This window comes from Dermacentor variabilis, chromosome 3 (assembly GCF_050947875.1).
Source record: "Dermacentor variabilis isolate Ectoservices chromosome 3, ASM5094787v1, whole genome shotgun sequence".
In the NCBI taxonomy this organism is placed as follows: domain Eukaryota; kingdom Metazoa; phylum Arthropoda; class Arachnida; order Ixodida; family Ixodidae; genus Dermacentor; species Dermacentor variabilis.
In genome coordinates, this window is record NC_134570.1 from 13,735,144 (window position 1) to 13,752,824 (window position 17,681).

Genomic DNA, 17,681 nt, shown 5'->3' on the forward strand with positions numbered 1-17,681 from the left:
CCTTTTTTTGGCAGGCCAAGTCACTGGCTGTGGATGAACGGCTGACACTCATGGCCGTTGGCCTGGAAGATGGCCGCCTGCTGCTGTATCGTGGGGATGTCACGCGGCAGCAGAGCCGTCAGACTGTAGTGTCCCTGGAGTTCGGCTCAGTCAATGCACTGGCCTTTGCCGGGGCCAGCCAGCTGTTTGTCGCCACCGGCACCAAGGTGCTGTCACTGGTTCTTGGTGCACATGGGCAGCCTTCCAAGCAACTTGTTCTGGATGCACATGGCTGTGCCCCACAGTGTGCTGCCCTAAGCAGTGAGGGTGAATTTGTCGTCGCTCGTGAAGATGTGAGTAATTCCCTCACATATGTGTGCCATTCTTCTTTGCATAGGGCAGGGTGATTAGGCACCAAAAGGACTAGTTGCCAGGTGAATTGGAGCGGTTTAATGTGCATTCTTTTCAACAGAGTGAAGCAGACTACACACAGTGAACAGGACACATGCAACTGTTTAATGAAAGAAAGGCGTATTGGAACAGAGAATATTTTTGCATGTGTAAAATACGAAAACTATGCAATCATTGTGACAGTTTTTTTCTTCTTTTTCTTTTATCATCAGGCGTTAATCCCTGTGTGTTGCCTGCTTTGCACTGTTGAAAAGGATGCACAGTGATTATGAAAGCTACAAAACTAAGCTGCATTTGTGCACCTGGACTGCCCATTTTAGGCTTCCCTGCTCGTGTAAAAATGAAAATATTTATTAAAGGAATGATTAGTTGTAAGCTCAAGTCTGGGCAGAGAAATGTGCTTGCACTGAGGAGGGCTCAGAAACAACAGAAACAACCAGGCACAGCGTGAAGTTGAAGCAAGTGGCTTATCAGAAGATTTCACCTCTGCAGAGTTGATTGCCTTTTACACAAACAAGCTTAGTTCATATCTAAAAGAAAACTGAACAGAAAATCTTCTCTTTATTTCTTTGTTTGCTTTAGCAAATAGCTGTCAACTTCGCAATTAAGGTACTAAGCTCCAGTTCCTCAGGACCTTACCAGTTCATCACATTTTAATGTTACTATTTTAAAATATGCTCCACGTGCAGAATGGCTTCAGACTCAAAGCAGGAGGCTGGTTGCACATGAAGATAATAGGTCATATTCACGCAGTGTCATAAGCTACTCACACACATGGCAGGTAGCCCAGTGCAGTAGTTGAAGGCTACACAAGGGCTGACATTCCCCGCCCTTCTCTCCTTGTTCATTGTGTGCTTCTGCTTCCTATATATTGCTGCAGCATGTTTGTATTTCATATGTTTATAGTCCTGTGCCCTGTTTGCTCTTGAATAAGCATTGGTTTATCCAGTTAATTTCAGCACTCTTCGGCATTAAAGTACATACAATCTGTTAAAGAAATATGTAAGCTGCTGCTACCATGATCTGATATGTATAGTCATGAGCAATATGAGTGGGAACAGCAAACTTGTGGTCAAGAAACAATTACTCGGAATGTGTGTATTCCAGTGAGACATTTTAACATGCAGCAGGTAGCTCTCCCTCCAGCATTGAGCACTTTTGTGCTTAGAATGTGCGTTTAGCTACGGCATCATTTCTTAACATCCTATATGTGCATGTGACACGATACAGCAGGCTGTTATGCATGACTGTTTGGTATACTGTGGCCTGCAAAGGTATGTACAGAGGCCACATACTTCTATATTCTGTGCTTTTACTCTCTGATGAATCTTTAATTTGGAATCTTAATCAAGTGGTTATGTGGCAGTGTGTGTTTTACATGAGTTCCAGCAAAGTGCAACATAAAAGTAAGCCTTAATCTTTGTATCTCAGTGAATTTACTGTATAAGTACACCAATATAAACCTGATCCAAGTGCATTATTGTTGCACTGGCTGCTATGAAAAACTTGTCCTGCATATTTTAGTTTAAGGGGTTTTCCAGATCTTTTACTTGTGCCGGCTTATTGGGCTTAAGACCTTGTAGAGAGGTCAAAACGGCCATACAAAGTCTGAAATGCAGAAACAGGACCTTCATCTGGTACCATATATGAACATAGTTGGCATTGTGTCAAAAGCTGAGAAGGTGCTACATCTTTAGACTGTTCCTTGGTCGTACACATGCATGTTTACAGCTTTGTCACTGCTTCTTAGCTATGTTTTATTTATTTAATTTACAGATACTGTCGGTCCACATCAGCACCAAGACAGGAGTGGTAACAATACATTAGCATACAGCAAGCAGTGAATGGAACAATAGAATATAGCGATACAGTGATATATACCTTATTGTTGAAAATATTCGGACACAAGTGCGGAAAACTGCTCACGCGTCTCTGCGTTTACAATGTTTGCAGGGTGTCACGTGCTGTCGAAAGGAAGAATAAGTATTTGTAGCATTGCTTATGAAATCGATTTTCCTTAACGTGTCTACTATGTTTATTTCCCGCTATGCGGGTCTTAGATTCATTTATGTAGTGAGACTTATGAACAAGTAGCAGCTCATTAATAATTAAATAGAAAAAGCTAAATCGTTTTTCCTTCCTCCTGACATTCAGTAGGGGCAGGTTCGCCCTCGTGTAAAGTGGTGTTACGGCGTCTTGCCGACAGTATCGGGAATAAATAAACCGCAATGCACGTCTTTGAACTTGGTCCAGTTTTCACAGTGAATTTTTCGAATATGGATCCCACACTTCACATGCATATTCTAATATTGGGCGCACGAGCACTTTATAAGCAGTCAATTTCGTGGCTGGAGAAGCGAGTTTAAGGACACGTCGAATATAACCTAATCTCTGGTTGACTTTCCCTACTACTTTTTTAATGTGTGGCGTCCAACTAAGGTCAGATGTTATTAAAATTCCGAGATATGTGTACTCGGTTACGCGATGAAGTGGTTCACCTTGTAGAGTGTATGTGAATGACAGAGGTTCATATTTGTGCGTGATGGTCATACATACAGTCTTTGCTGGGTTAATAGACATCTGCCACATGTCGCACCATTGGTGCACTTTTTCTAAGAAGTTATTTAAGAATATTTGGTCACTAATAGATTTCACTTCTGTATATATATGGCACAGTCATCTGCCAATAACCTCGCTGTAACCATGGCCGATTCTTCGATTAAGTATACCAGGAACAACACAGGCCTAAGAACTGATCCTTGAGGCACGCCTGATTTTACGTCACAGATCCCGGACCTGTTTTCATCAATACTGACGAATTGTCGGCCATCAATAAGAAAGTCCTCCACCCATTTGACTACACCTGTATCTCCTAAAATAGTATTTAATTTAATTAAGTTTTCTATGATTAACCTTATCAAAGGCCTTTTTGAAGTCGAGAAAGATCATATCTATTTGTTTCTTGCCATTGATAACTTTGCTAAAATCATGAACACTTTCTAGCAATTGTGTTACGGTTGACAAGCCCTCGTGAAACCTATGTTAATAGTTACTAAGAATTTTGTTCTGTGACAAAAACAGCCAAATGTACTTAGAAACAATATGTTCTAGCACTTTACAACAGCCTGACGTTAGTGCAATGGACTTGTAATTGGCAGTAGACGTGCTGTCACAGTCTTTAAATACGGGTATAACTTTACTCATTTTCCATTCTTCAAGAAGTTTACCTGACCGTAGTGACTTTGTGAAGATAATGAAGAGGTACTTCGCAGTCCATTCAGCATACCTCTTTAGAAACAAATTTGGTATCTCATCAGGACCTGCAGATTTCTTTGTATTTAAATTCAGCAGCAAGTTTAATACTCCTTCATATGTTACCCCCAGTTCCTCTGCAACTGGTAGCTGTTGGCGTACCTCAAATTTCGACTGCTTTCCATCATCACTGGTGAAGACACTAGCAAAAAAGTTATTGAAGGTGTCCGCTATATGACCTTTATCCTCAATAGGTCCCTGTTCTGTGCTTATTTTAGTGACTGCCTTCTTAGTTGGAGCCAGGTGCCTCCAAAACTTTTGGGGTGATTCGCATAGAAAAGTATCCATAGTGACACCATAGTACTTGTCCCTGGATTCCTTCATCATTAACTTTAGCTGTTTACTTAAGTTTGACATTTCATCATGAAGAATGGAATCATGTGTACACTTATAAAGTGCCCTACGCTTTGCCACTTTTCTTTTCAGTTGTATGATCTCTCTCGTAATCCATGGGCTGTGCATTCATTTTGTTTTACATTTGAGAGGTACATAGCGGCCTATACATTCGTGAACTGCTCTCTTAAAGTTGTGGGGTCTCTTCCGTGGCTCTCGGGACAAAGGAACGACAACACAGTAGTGCAAACAGTCACAAGGACATTTATTGCACCTTTCATAGATCAGTGCCTGCTAGCCGAGTTGCTATCCACAAAACATGCCGATGGGCGCGCGACAAATCTAGAAGTCCAACTCACCGCGACCGGAAAACGAGCGAATATGTTCGCCCCATGCTGGATCCCAACGCCTGGTCGTTCGCGCGTACTGTCACGCGAATGGTGGCGCATTCCAAGGCGGCCACGCGAGGCGGTCTCGCAGAAGCATGGGTCGGCGGCGCGCAGGATGTCCACGCCGTTCGCCGACCCGCCGGGGAAGAGCCCGTTCTCCCCTGCGCCCCCAAGTAACCCTGCCGTGAGGCGGCGTTAGCACCGCAACACTCGCGCCATCTCTCGCACTGCGCCCCAACCACATCGACCGCCGCGGGCATCACGCAGGCCACGCGGCGAAGCCGGAATACAGGAGACGCGTTATGCGGGAAAAACATCAGGGGAGGCGCGAGGGTCGTGCATCCCCACAAAGTTTAACCACAACTCATCGATATGCGCAGATTCATCTTCACTTAATTTTTCAAACTTCTCAAAACAAAAGGCTAGTTCATCTATTATTGAAGTATCATCAGCTTCATTAAACTGTCTGTAGTATGAAACAAGTCTAGGGACCCTTGGAAAGGAACTTATATTTAAAGACAGCCTTACAATCGAGTGATCCGAGATCCCGGGCAGAATGTCAACTCTATAGTATCTTGATACAATGCTACGACTTAAAGAAAAGAGGTCAAGAACAGATTTGCTATTGCCGCAGACCCTAGTAAAGTCACATACTAATTGTGTAAGTCAATGTGAAAGTACATATCTATAATTGCTGAGCCTGCATCATGGCTTCGCATACCCATTTCCATTTTGTCCCATTCAACGTCTGGAACATTGAAATCCCCCGCTATGATAAAGTTTTTGTTTTGAACGCGTAAATCATGCAGTTTCTTATTCAGTGCGTCAATACTGGTGGCAGTACTTGCCGGAGCGCGATATACGCATCCCACAACGAAGTCGGGGCGTCCAAAAATTTTGCAATATATTGCTTCAATGTCGGGTGGTTTGTAAAGGACTGTGTATTTAAGGCTGCATTCCAGAAAGATGGCAACGCCCCCACCCCTGCTACTGCGGTCTATTTCTGATAATGTTATATCCCGGAGGGCATATTTCACAATCTCGGACACCCTCATGTAGCCATGTTTCTGTTACAAATACTATATCTAGGTGAGGCTCAAGCAAAATGTGCTCCAGGCCTACAGCCTTATTAACAAGGCTACGGGCATTGACGTTCAGTAGCCGAAGCTTGCCCGGGTGCGCATGTCAGTCATTTAAGGAAGCAGCGGTTCTTGCAGCTGTATTAGACGGGCTGTCAGTCACCCGATAGCGTTGGTTTGTGGCTTCATCCCATGCGTACATCACTCTGTTTATCTTCATCTTATCATACACAAGTGTGACCTTCTCTTTTCTTTTTCTGTTTTTCAGTGCGCTGTTCCACAGACATTGTCTTTTCCTTCTTACATCATGCGAAAATTCCTCATTGATATATAGATATTGATATATATATATCATTGATATACAGATATAGATATGGAGAAAGTCCTTGCTTCCTGGCACACTCATTAGAAGTATTCACTTTAAGTTAGCATGATGTAGCGCAAAACACAGAATAGAAAACACCGGATTTGGTGCATGTACTGTGCGTTTTCTCTTCTGTGTCTTGCGTTCTTTCAGGTTATGTTTTTACAATGAGGTAATACTAACTAGCCCATCCACCAATTTTAGCACTGCTAAAATTGCTAAGGCAGTCATGGCAACAAAATACCTACCTGGTTCATCAGCAGCGTCATTCAAATGCAGTGTTGCGTATGAAAGTTTTTACACACACAGTTTCTACCACATGCTTTCTTTCATGTGGTAGAAATGAAACACTTCTGTCTCCTATGATAGTCCGTGCTCAAAAAAGCAAGTTAATTGAGTGAAGCAGTCTACATTTAATCACCTTCTGCAAGAAATTTTAAGAGATAACTCAAAATCACTTGTTTTGGGCCAGTTGGTTGATACTCGGTGGAGCCATTTGTGCTACAATGGCTTCACCAAAAACAGGAGAGCAGTAGTAAAAAGAGGCTCTACTGCTCTTAAGTCCATTTCTTTCTTATGTCCTGTGTTTTGCACTGTTACTCGTTTTTTATGCAACATGTACGAACAGGCCCAAAATTTACATGTTATTGCAGTTCATTTCTAGTACATCAGGCACTTTTTTACCCCATCCTCTGCGTTGCTCTTCCCTTGTTTGTGTCAGCGCTTCGTCTGTCTCCTCGTTATGTCCCGTGTCTTGCATTGTTAGTTGTTTTAGAGCGCAGCTCTTAGGCGCTCGTTCCTGCCCTGAGTGTTGTCTTGTAGTATAACCGAACAAATGTGGAGCGCAACAGTGGATGAAAAAAAATCGACGAGAGCGAAGAGGCGTGTAGAGGAAAGCAGAGAGGAGTGTGCAGCGGAACCATGAGGTGGAATGTAGAGGAGGCTATGGCAAAAACGTGAGAAGAAAAGCATAATGCCGTGCAAGACTTGCAACGACTTCTACGGGATGGCGCCAGAGAAGTGCGCCATCGTCTGTTCACCAATGGCATGTGGCGAGCGCATCGCACGCTACCGTATATGGAAACAACATGCTGCATGAGCGAAGTCTTTCTGTGCTGGCTGTTGTGAATAGCGCCCAACCCTCAACCACGTGCTGCCTGTCATGATCTCCCAATTAGTGAGGCATTCGTGTCACACTTCGCACCATTTGAAACGTGCTGCATGAGACAGATTGTCCATGCCAGCCAGGACATTGCGAAATGAAAAAGCGTATAGAGCTGTGCTCAAATCTCACATTAGGGAGTACCATAATTGCTGATTATCTTTTTTTATGCTCCGCTGTTAAATGGCGACACCCATCTTGCCGAGCTAGGCCATGCTAAGTACTTTTTCACATACAACTACAATTTTTTTATTTCTAGGGGTGCAACCAGCAGCACATATTGACTGAAGCTGGTTCATCACAGAGATTGAACATATACTGATGAAGCACATTGGTTGTTTTTTACAAAAAACATTGGCCTCTTACTATTCTTGATGTGAATGCTTATAGAACTATACTTACCATATTAATCACCCCTGCCTCTATGGCAGATCGGGTGTGGGAAGAGGAAAAGGCTGTGCCACTCTCTTGACCAAGACCGTTGCAACGGAGTGTCTGCTTTGTCACAGGCTGTCTACTTCTACCATCCAGAGGGCCGTGGTTCCTGCTTTGTCTTTGAAGATGAAAAGTTGTTGCTACGTTGGTTTCGTACATACTTAGTCCTGGTGGCCAGGGATGCCAAGACAGCCAGGTGAGCACAGTGCTAAGTGAAGGGTTGAGCAGCAACCCTTCACTGAGCAGCAAATTGTTAGACATCATCTGGTGTGTGCCATTCTAAGTGTGTCACTAGTGGCGTTTTTCTGCATCTGCTAGCTGTTAGTAGCATCCTCTGGGGTATCGACACTGTTGACACTTTGGATGCGTCGGAATAATGATCATTGTGACTGAATATGGTGCACAGCTGCCTTTCTTCATGTGCCTTGTGGCTTTGCGACAGTTACCTTCTGTAGTTCTTACGCAGGTTGCATAGATACCAGGTTTGCGCAGCGAGTCTGTTGTGATTGGGCCGAAGTTTGTGATGTATCCTTGGGCTAGCTGTTCATGTAGCATATAGTTCAGCAAGCCGCTGTGTACATTATTTATGCACATTCAATCAAGTTTTGTCTGCCTTCCTCTGCTGACTAGATTAGGAATGCAATATTGTACAGAACACCTTTTGATGCCTTGATGGCTCTCACTTTTTTTCAGGCACATGCTGTGCCATTTCATCACCCGTAAACCTTCCCACTGGCAATCACTTTTAATGCTACACCAGTGGGAAAAAGTCAATTTGTTGCTTATGCCTCTGTGTAAAGGACCTTCTTTTGTCATTAATGTTGCCCGCCGTGGTTGCTCAGTGGCAATGCTGTTGGGCTGTTGAGCACAAGGTCGCGGGATCGAATCCCGGCCACGGCAGCCGCAGTTCGATGGGGGCGAAATGTGAAAACACCCGTATGCTTAGATTTAGGTGCATGTTAAAGATCCCACGGTGGTCGAAATTTCCAGAGTCCTCCACTACGGCGTGCCTCATAATCAGAAAGTGGTCTTTGCACGTAAAACCCCGTAATTTAATTTTTTTTGTCATTAATGTTAAACAGCTCCCATAAATGATTGACAAAGTACAATTGTAGCTTTATCTTCTGCTGTTTCATACTGAGAAGTGTTCTGTTTATCCTATTTGGCTGTTTCATTTAGCTGTATTATTTCTTTGCTCTCTTTCAGAAGTACTGGCGGTCCAGACAAAACAATAGTTACCATCTATGACATACAGAACAAATTTGTAGGTGAGTACTAATTGTACTAACTGTACAGCCTCCCAAAAATTTAATGAAATCGCGCAAGCACCTGTCGTACGGCATGTTAGCGGCCTTGTAGTGGTGAAGGGTGGCAGGATCGATGACAGTATGCGTAGGTGTGCAAGGCAATTTCCAGTTTGAGTGTCATCTGCTGCCTTCTTTGCTTCAGGAGTGCCGCTTGCCGCTACAAGGTTGCCGACACGCCGTGTGGTCGATGCTTGCGTGATATTATTACATTTTTGGGAGGCTGTACAGTGGAAAAACTGCTCTGGCTAGCTTGGACTATGAAAAACCTTGCTGTACTCACTTCGGAAGCTTAAATTATGCTCTGAGGTGCTTAGTTACCTTGTGGCCTGCCCGCGAGTGCCAGTCAGATGTGTTTCCAACACTGAATATTTAAGCTAAACCTACGTTTCTCCCATTTTTTCTCACTCATTTCTTGCATCTGGCATAATTGGAATGGCTTTGATAGAATTGCAAAATTTATTCATTGAATTTTGGGTATTATGAGCTTGTTTTGTTAAAGTGAACACAGTCACTGATATGCAGCCTTACACATTTTATAGGGCTGTTCGAATAGAAAAATTTCCATATTGAGTATTGAATAGCAATATTCATATTGAGTATATTGAATAGCAAATTGAATACAGAGTATTTTTTTTTTCATTTTTAAACAAAGGGAAATATAAAATTTGTGAGAAGTCTGTTTTGTAAAAAGTCCTGGTTTGCATTATTTGATACCTGCATTCTTGCCCTTTAAATCTGGATATCCAACCAAATCTGAAGCTCGTAAGGGATTAAAAATTTCATTCAGTTATCTGGTGCAGCATTGTAGTGGCAGCTATGAAACAAGAGGACAGTACGTTTCCATGTGCACATAGAGTGTTCTGTTGAAGCAGCTGAGAACAGCACTATTAGAGATTCAACCAGGAGGATATGTTGGCCGAAAGAACTGTTTTGTCTACATCAAAACAAATTTTTTGGTTGCCTAAAAACAATGCATTCTTATTGAATGACAGAAATTTACTTTGCTGAAGTTGGCTGCTTCATGTATTCGCTGAGAAACCGGTGCCTCTCTGGAGCATGTGCAGCTGTCCCGCAGAAGAAAATCTCTATACTGTACCAACTTATGTCACTCTGTCTCTTCCAAAACTCTAATAAGTGCTGTTATTCCTTATAATTGAACAGAAATCAATATTCAATAATTTTGAATAGTGAATTTTTATTATCAAATGTGAATTGAATAGCAATGGCCAGAGTTGAACACCTTTATAACGAAGTGCTTGGGGCCTCTGAAATTAGTTATACAGGGCACTTCATTTGTAAAGGTAGTGCACCGCACAGCTCACAATAGAAATGGGAAAGGATTATTACTTCGTTATACAGGTCATTTCATTGCAGAGGTGTTCACTGGATTCATGTTCGAAATATAGAATATTCGTGCACCCCTAACATCATTCTTTTGAATCTGTAAATTGGAGACAGTGATGCTGTGCCAGTCGCAGAAAATGCTGAGTTGCTGAATGTTGCTGCTGTTTATATATAATGAGGTAACACCAATCGGCAACTGAGAGTTGAGAAGCATTTTCTTTTTGTAGCAATTGTCTCAAAGTTTAAAAGTTTTTTACAGTAAATGCAAAGCAGGGGCAGGTGAAAGCCTGTCTTTGATGACTTTCGACTGTCTTCTATAACTCTCAAATAGGGCGTGCGAATACTCTAAGATTGCTGAATTGAATGGTGAATGTTTGATTAATTAGATTCGTGAATCAAATGTCTACTATTCAATTTTTCGGATATTTAATATATTTGGTGTAAAAACCCGTGCAGTGCCACAAGTCGCATGTGCTGCAGAGCCTCTCATGCTCGATGCTGCTCAAGCGAGCGTTTCACTTCGTTTTCGGTGCAACAGGAGTGCCAAGTGCACTGCAGACGGGCTGCACCGCCTGACACGGTAGTGGTCTTTGTCACTGCGAGTGCTCCCCGATGTCGGCTTGATGTGAGTATCGCACACACAGCGCCCAAACGCTGCAATTAGCAGATCGACACCGCATCAGCCGAGGTCACCTCTGGCAGTACAAGGTCTTTCTAGGTTGACAGGACCAATCGAAATGATAACGCGACATGGACAGAGGGAACGGCAGCAAAAACAGAGCCTATTTTTTAAAGTAAGAAAGCATGGGTCAAGATCAAGCCGATTAGCCGCCAATAGGCACGCAGATCATGTTGGATACGCGGCAACGAATTTCACGCCGCTTCAACAGCCGTCAATTCAACCTGTATGCATGATCTCATGACCGAACACTGATGAGCCACCTGAACAAACTTATTAAGGGCAAGCATTCCGTGATGACATGCGGCCCTTGACCACATTGGCCAGTGGATAATTTTTGTCACGGCCATTACGCCTAATCAGTGCTGCTTCATTGATCATCGGTGAATAAAGTTATGATTTGATGCTGAATCGACGCAGACCTATTTGCAGCAGATGTGCAACACTTGGAAGGCTGACAAACCGCCTCACAAATGATAGCGAGTACATGGGTTGGCAACAAGGTTGTGCACGACCGCCATCTTTATGACGCACCATACGGTGGCCTGTCATTCTAAACGCCGTTCGTAGATGCACATTAACCTCATCTTGTAGCTTTGGGCAACCCATCACAAGACTATCTTTGGATTTACACAGTGGTTGCGAAAGTGTCATGATTCGGTTGCATGCATTTGCACGAACAGTGGATGAACAAGTGGGGGGGGGAGGCAAATAATGCCGAGGCTGACAATGCAGCGGGGCATACAGTGCCTGCTCTTCACCGTCGGCGCGAGCTATGTGCGGCGCAGTGATCAAATGTCACGTGATGCGCAGTCCTCTTGTCTGTTGCGCAGATAGGCCTTATGATAATCCACCTACCATAAAGTATTTGGATAAAAACTGGAAAGCAAAACTTTCTATGCAATAAATAAAGGACAGCTGCATAACGCAGGTCCACTATTAAACTGATAGCCTCATTGGTATTCAGTACTACAGAAAGTCACTAGTTAATTAGTTTCTGAGGGAAAAAGCCCTTGATTCTCTACAGCAGAAATTCTAATGATAAAAAGAATGATGTTTCCTGACTTTCATATACTATTGGCCCCGAGAACGACCTAGAGGGGCGCTGCAAGCGTCGCTCGCGTGACGTCACAGCATGGACTCGGGCCTGTCATCTGCTGCAGTTCGAGCGGTGTCCGGGCGCCTTCCGAATCTTTTCATTTTTTCACTCTTGTTCCCGATACTTGTATACTTATGACAGGCCTCTATAATATATATTTTACGGCATTTTCGTTCGCGAAAATGTAATCAGGGAGCTTATTTCCTTGACAACAATATATTTCTTAAAGGCAACGCTATTGTGCCATGCGAGGGAGCTCGCACCAGCCCATTATGGGTTTTTCACGCGCGAACCTACACTTTGCAGTGGTAGCTCACATGAATAATAAAAGCACATACGCAAAAGCGCAGCACATAAGAATCCATTTATGATTCTATACCCACCATGGAGCAATATGCGTGTCACAATTAAACACTGGCTATATACGACTTCTACAACATTTATCTTGATTTTAACCCGCTAAAACATGTTTGTTCACGACGAATAATTCACGGTATAATGTCTAATTTTCCTATTTCTTCACAGAAACACTCAGCAGTAAGACGAGGACTACCACTGAAGTTTAGATTTGGCCAGCATCACTTGCGTTTTTAACTGGTTCTCAAAATTAGGCCGTTCCTCACTGGTTAAATTCAAGTGGCGTTAACTTGAAGTAAAGCTGATTGAGGCTTACAGCTGTGTGCAACACCTGGAACGGAATGCACCAATATTTATTCCCTTTCCATGCTACACGTTCAACTAACTTGAGTAATTTACTGGTGCTTCTTGCTTGAGAAACAGACATGATGAATCTGTTTGGAGAACTGACACAGGCTGCTCGGGTCAAATATTTGAGTGAAATACGCCTTTTGGACCAGTTTGCTGCAGCCAGAAAGAAGCCAAAGCCCCATTCATTAGTAGTGCGGCACATATTGAAATATCATTGTTCCCCAGTGGAGTTCAAGTGTTCATGTGAGGCGTGTGGTGTAATTTTTATAAGGCAGGTATGCGAGGTTCTCTTTTGTGTACTGACGAAGCAAATAGTTTTCAGTTTGTATAATTAAACAACGCAGGATTGAGACATGGTGAGGCGGAATGTGTTTGCATTTTCCATTTAAAGGCAGCCTAAGCTGCTCTGTAATGCCTCGGGTATGCTATAGGCATTGTAATGGAGCTGCAAAGAGCTACTTCATGGTTTCACTTTGAAGTTGTAGTGAACTGCTGGGTTTTGCGAACAATGCGCACCTTGCCGTAACGACAGTCGGTTGCTTCCATTGCGGGAGGGGTGTGCCATATCATCGATAAAAGCTACTAAGGGCCACTATGACACATTTCATCACTTGCATTTGATTGGTTCTCGATCTTAACCACGAAATTTTCTTTCATGTGATTGCTGTTATGGTATTCGTGAAGTATATATATACTATACACGATGCGCCATCGTGTTAACAGCCAATGCATTTCTAGGTGCCTATTTCAGAGAATGGTAAAAGTAATACCAAACCTTTTCACACAAAATGCGTGCCTATCTCTTCCTTTTAGGCTGAATACAGTTGCCATATTTGACTAAAACAGCTCACCAGAGTAATGAGAATCATGATGAAGGCTTTGCTGGGCAGTGTCCTTCTAACACGGATTTATAATGTTGACACCAAATATCAAGGTATTTCTTCCATGTAAAATGCTATGTCTCTCATACTTAAGTAATAAGGGAATGTTAAGTGTCAAGAGGAGCATCACAAATAAGGGCGCGTGTTGAACTCATACACATTCTTTTTAAGCAAAATTTATAACAGACATGGCGCATAAATGCATGCAAGACCAGTAGACCCCTTCCGCACTACATAGCTTGTGATAACCAAGAAGAAAGAGTGGTTCGGGCATGGCAGCAGAAATAATCCGAAATAATCTTCTGTAATACGGCTCGAGCTGCCAATACCCCAAGCACGCACGAACGAAACGAGCACGCGCGGCAGCTGAGCGAGCTGGAGCGAGCAGCGTCCTGGCCGTGACGTCAATCGCAAGAGGGCGCCACTCCAAATTCTCGCCTCTAATAGCGGAGCTGTATCAGTATTGGCATACTAGGTAATTTGGTATTCTTTTTATGAATAAACAGTAGGCCGTACTGTATATTGCCACCTGCAGTAGCGGGCACAATGCACGAGAAGAGACAGGGAAGGATGAGAAGAAAGGAGTGCGCATGCTACCCACCCCGCTCGATAGCCAGGTCTCGCCGCCATGTTTTTCAGGAGCTAGCTACCCTCAATAAACATCGCCAGTTCCCTTTCAAGAAACATGACAAAGTGCTGGAGGTGCTGGGTATTTCTCATCTATGTTGCAGACCCCTCCTGGGAACGGAACCACCAGCCCTGTGCCACTCGATACTCCCATCTATAGGGCCAGCCACTGGATCGGGGGACTGCCTCCAGAAGGCAATGCAGCTACTCAGACCACCTCAACCAGTATGGAAAGCACAATTACGAACCGATACACACTTCAGAACCCGCAGGTTCCAAAGTCGTTCCATGGCGGTGTGCTCGAAGACGTCGAAGACTGGATGGCCGACTTTGAGCCTGTGGCCGAATACAACGAATGGGACGACGCAACTAAACTTAGGAATGTCTACTTTTGCCTAGAGGACGGCATTCATATGTGATTTCAAAACCGTGAGGAGCAACTGATGTCGTGGCATGAGTTCTGCTGTCAGCTACTGGACATCTACACCAGTGCTTATTGCTGTGAACAAGCAGAACGAGTGATGCAGGCTTGCGCCCAGCTTCCAGCTTCCAAATGAAAGTGTCACCGCATTCGTCCAAGATATGACACGCCTCTTCAGACGAGCATACCCAGGAATGACCAAGGACAAGAAGTTGCATCACTTGATGCGAGGAGCGAAGGAGCAGCTCTTTGCTAGTCTTGTGTGAAGCTTTCCAAAGATTGTCGCCAAATTTTATCTGAGGCTGTAAGTATGGAGAAGATGCTTCAGCACTGATCCAACTACTACAGGTTGCAAGTGAACGCAACATCCACCAAAGACATTTTACGGCCATCGGAAGCAGCAATGACCACCTTCGAGAACTCCTTCACACCTTGTGCGCAAAGAAATACAGAAGGTTTACGGCACGCCACAAACTATGGTGAGCTCCATTGCGAGTGTTGTAAAAGATGAAGTGCACCAAGTGCTCCTGTCCACCTTTCCTTTTGCCAACACCACGCCTGCACAGATTGCAGACTGTTGTGCAACCTACGCAGAAGCCTTGAGATACCCTGCTTTGTCACCCCTGCTTTTTGTTCACGCCGCTCATCTTGTTGCACTTCCACCAGCCCAACCGGTACAATACATCGAAGAATGATGCACGCCTCTAGTGTTTCTCCCTGCTGCTCCTCTGGTTGTGCTTCAGCCGGAGCAACCATTACATTATGCCGATGATCGCTGCATGTCCCCTCAAAAGTCAGATGTTTGGCACACTCCGGATCATTGTCCTCTACACTTCTACTGTGGTAGGGCAGATCATTTTTACTGCCAGTGCCCATACCGATGCCTCAGGTTGCGGGGCTTTTCTGCCTACTCGCTGCCACCCCAACTTGGCCAACGGCCTCGGGACAATGAAGATTATCTGGCTCAACAGCACATGCCACCGCCTATCGGGTGGCAGTTGCACTCGCCGTCGCCAAGGCGATTTTCACCACTGCCCCAGCAGTATTCAAGTGCACGGTTGTCAAGTCCCTGCCGAGAAAACTAACTACAGTGACCGCTGGAAGTTAATGCGCTGAAGACCTCCGATCGACGTGAACAAGGGAGGGTACTGATCCGACATCAACTGCAGCTGAATGAAATGACTGGCTTTCGCTTTACATACCAGTGGTGATCAATGGTTACGCACTTAGCACTTTAGTGGATGCTGGAGCAGACTATTTTATCCTAAGTGGGAAGGTGGCGACGTTTCTAAAGAAAGTAATAACACCTTAGCATGGCTCACAGATTTGGATGGCTGGTGGTCACGTTGTTACTCCACTGGGAACCTGCATGACCGGAATTCGGATCCGAGGTTCCAAGTTTGTGGCAAGCTGCCTTGTCCTATGCGAGTGCTCCCACAACGTCATTTTTAGGCGGGTTGACTTTCTGCAGGTACATGGTGCTGTTATTGACCTACGGGGAGCGGTAGTCACGTTTTCAGCCGACCATGCAATCAACGAGTACAACAAGTGACGTGACAACAATCTTTGTGTTTCCGCTGAAAATATGCGTCCTCCATGAACCAGTATCCTAGTTGACGTATTGTGCAGTGGAATGTGCAAAGGGGAAGGGGTCACTTAAGGTAACTTATTGCATCTACTGATGCATGGTTTTTGGGCACCTAAGAGTGCTACAGCTCGGTGATAACCAATCTCAGTTGCTTGTCACCAATTTTAGTAACGAGCATTGGCACCTTTTCGCAGTACTTCGATAGTGTTTGCTGACGAAATAGAAAATGTGGCTGATTGTTTTGCCTCTGGAGCAGTGGGGATGACTGACAAGTCACTGGGCAACGCCGACATTAATTCAGAGCTGTCAAAAGACAACCAGGCAGCACTGCATGAGCTCTTGCTTGAATTCAGGGTGTGTTTTGCAAGTTCATCTGAGGCACGCCAGACTTCAATTACAAGGCACAGGATAATTACATCCGATGATGCACGCCCTATATGCCAGCAGCACTACCGCGTGTCGGTAAAAGAATGCAAAGTGATTCGTACACAAGTACAAGAGATGCTTGAAGACGGCGTTATTGAGCCTTCCAACACCTCATGGTTGTCTCCGGTCGTTATGGTCAAAAAGGACGGAATGCTCGCTTCTACATTGATTAGCGGAAGCTCAATAATGTAACTAAAAATGACGTATACACACTGCCACATATTGATGACTCATTAGATAGACTGCAGCATGCCCAGTATTTTTCATCACTTAATTTCAGAAGCGAGTACTGGCAGACTGAGATAGACAAACAAGTCTGCGAAAGAACTGCTTTTGTGACTCCTGACAGCCTCTACGAATTTCAAGTGCTCCCTTTCGGCTAGTGTTCAGCCCCGGCAACTTTCCAGTGAATGATGGATGTTGTCCTCACTGGACTGAAGTGGCAGACTTGTCTTGTGTATCTTGATGATGTAGTTCTCTTTTCTGCAACATTTGAGCAGCATCTTCGTCACCTGCAGAATGTGCTAGAAGTGATCTGATCGGCTGATCTCACGCTTAAACCAGAAAAGGGCCACTTTGGTTATGAAGAGCACATGTTTCTCGGACACATCGTAAGTGCCAGAGGAGTCCGACTGGATTCCAACAAGCTTGCTGCCGAAGGAGCATTTCCTTTTCCTGCCAACAGGAAGGCTGTGCGGCATTTCCTGAGCTTGTGTACATATTATCGCTGTTTCATTGAAAACTTCTTGAAGACAGCGGGACCCCCAACTTGCCTTACAAGGGATGACACGCCATTTGCCTGGATGAATGAGCAACACGTGGCCTTCTCTGAACTACGACAACACATGCAGACAGCACCTGTCCTGACATATTTTGACGACGAGGCTGATACGGAGGTGCATACTGATGCCAGTAACATCAGTGTTGGCGCAGTACTTGTCCACTGTCAAGGTGACATTGAACAAGTAACAGCTTATGCTAGCTACTCGCTGTCACATGCTGAGGCGAACTACTCTTACCACAGAATAAGAGTGTCTCACAGTCGTGTGGGTGATCATGAAGTTTCACTCTTATTTTTATGGCTGTCCCTTCAAAGTGGTGACAGACCACCATGATCTGTTAGGTTGGCAAACATAT

At 44.3% G+C, this 17,681-nt stretch overlaps 1 protein-coding gene across 4 annotated transcripts in view; it reads left to right on the plus strand.

Annotated features, from left to right (window-relative positions):
* Vps11 (vacuolar protein sorting 11) overlaps positions 1-17,681 on the plus strand; it is a 133,864-nt gene that overhangs the window by 16,975 nt on the left and 99,208 nt on the right. For all 4 annotated transcript variants that reach the window (XM_075684227.1, XM_075684226.1, XM_075684228.1 and 1 more), the window contains 3 exons: positions 15-332; positions 7,539-7,660; positions 8,671-8,732. In XM_075684227.1, coding sequence (XP_075540342.1) covers positions 15-332; positions 7,539-7,660; positions 8,671-8,732 — 502 coding nt within the window. The remainder of the gene's footprint in view (positions 1-14; positions 333-7,538; positions 7,661-8,670; positions 8,733-17,681) is intronic.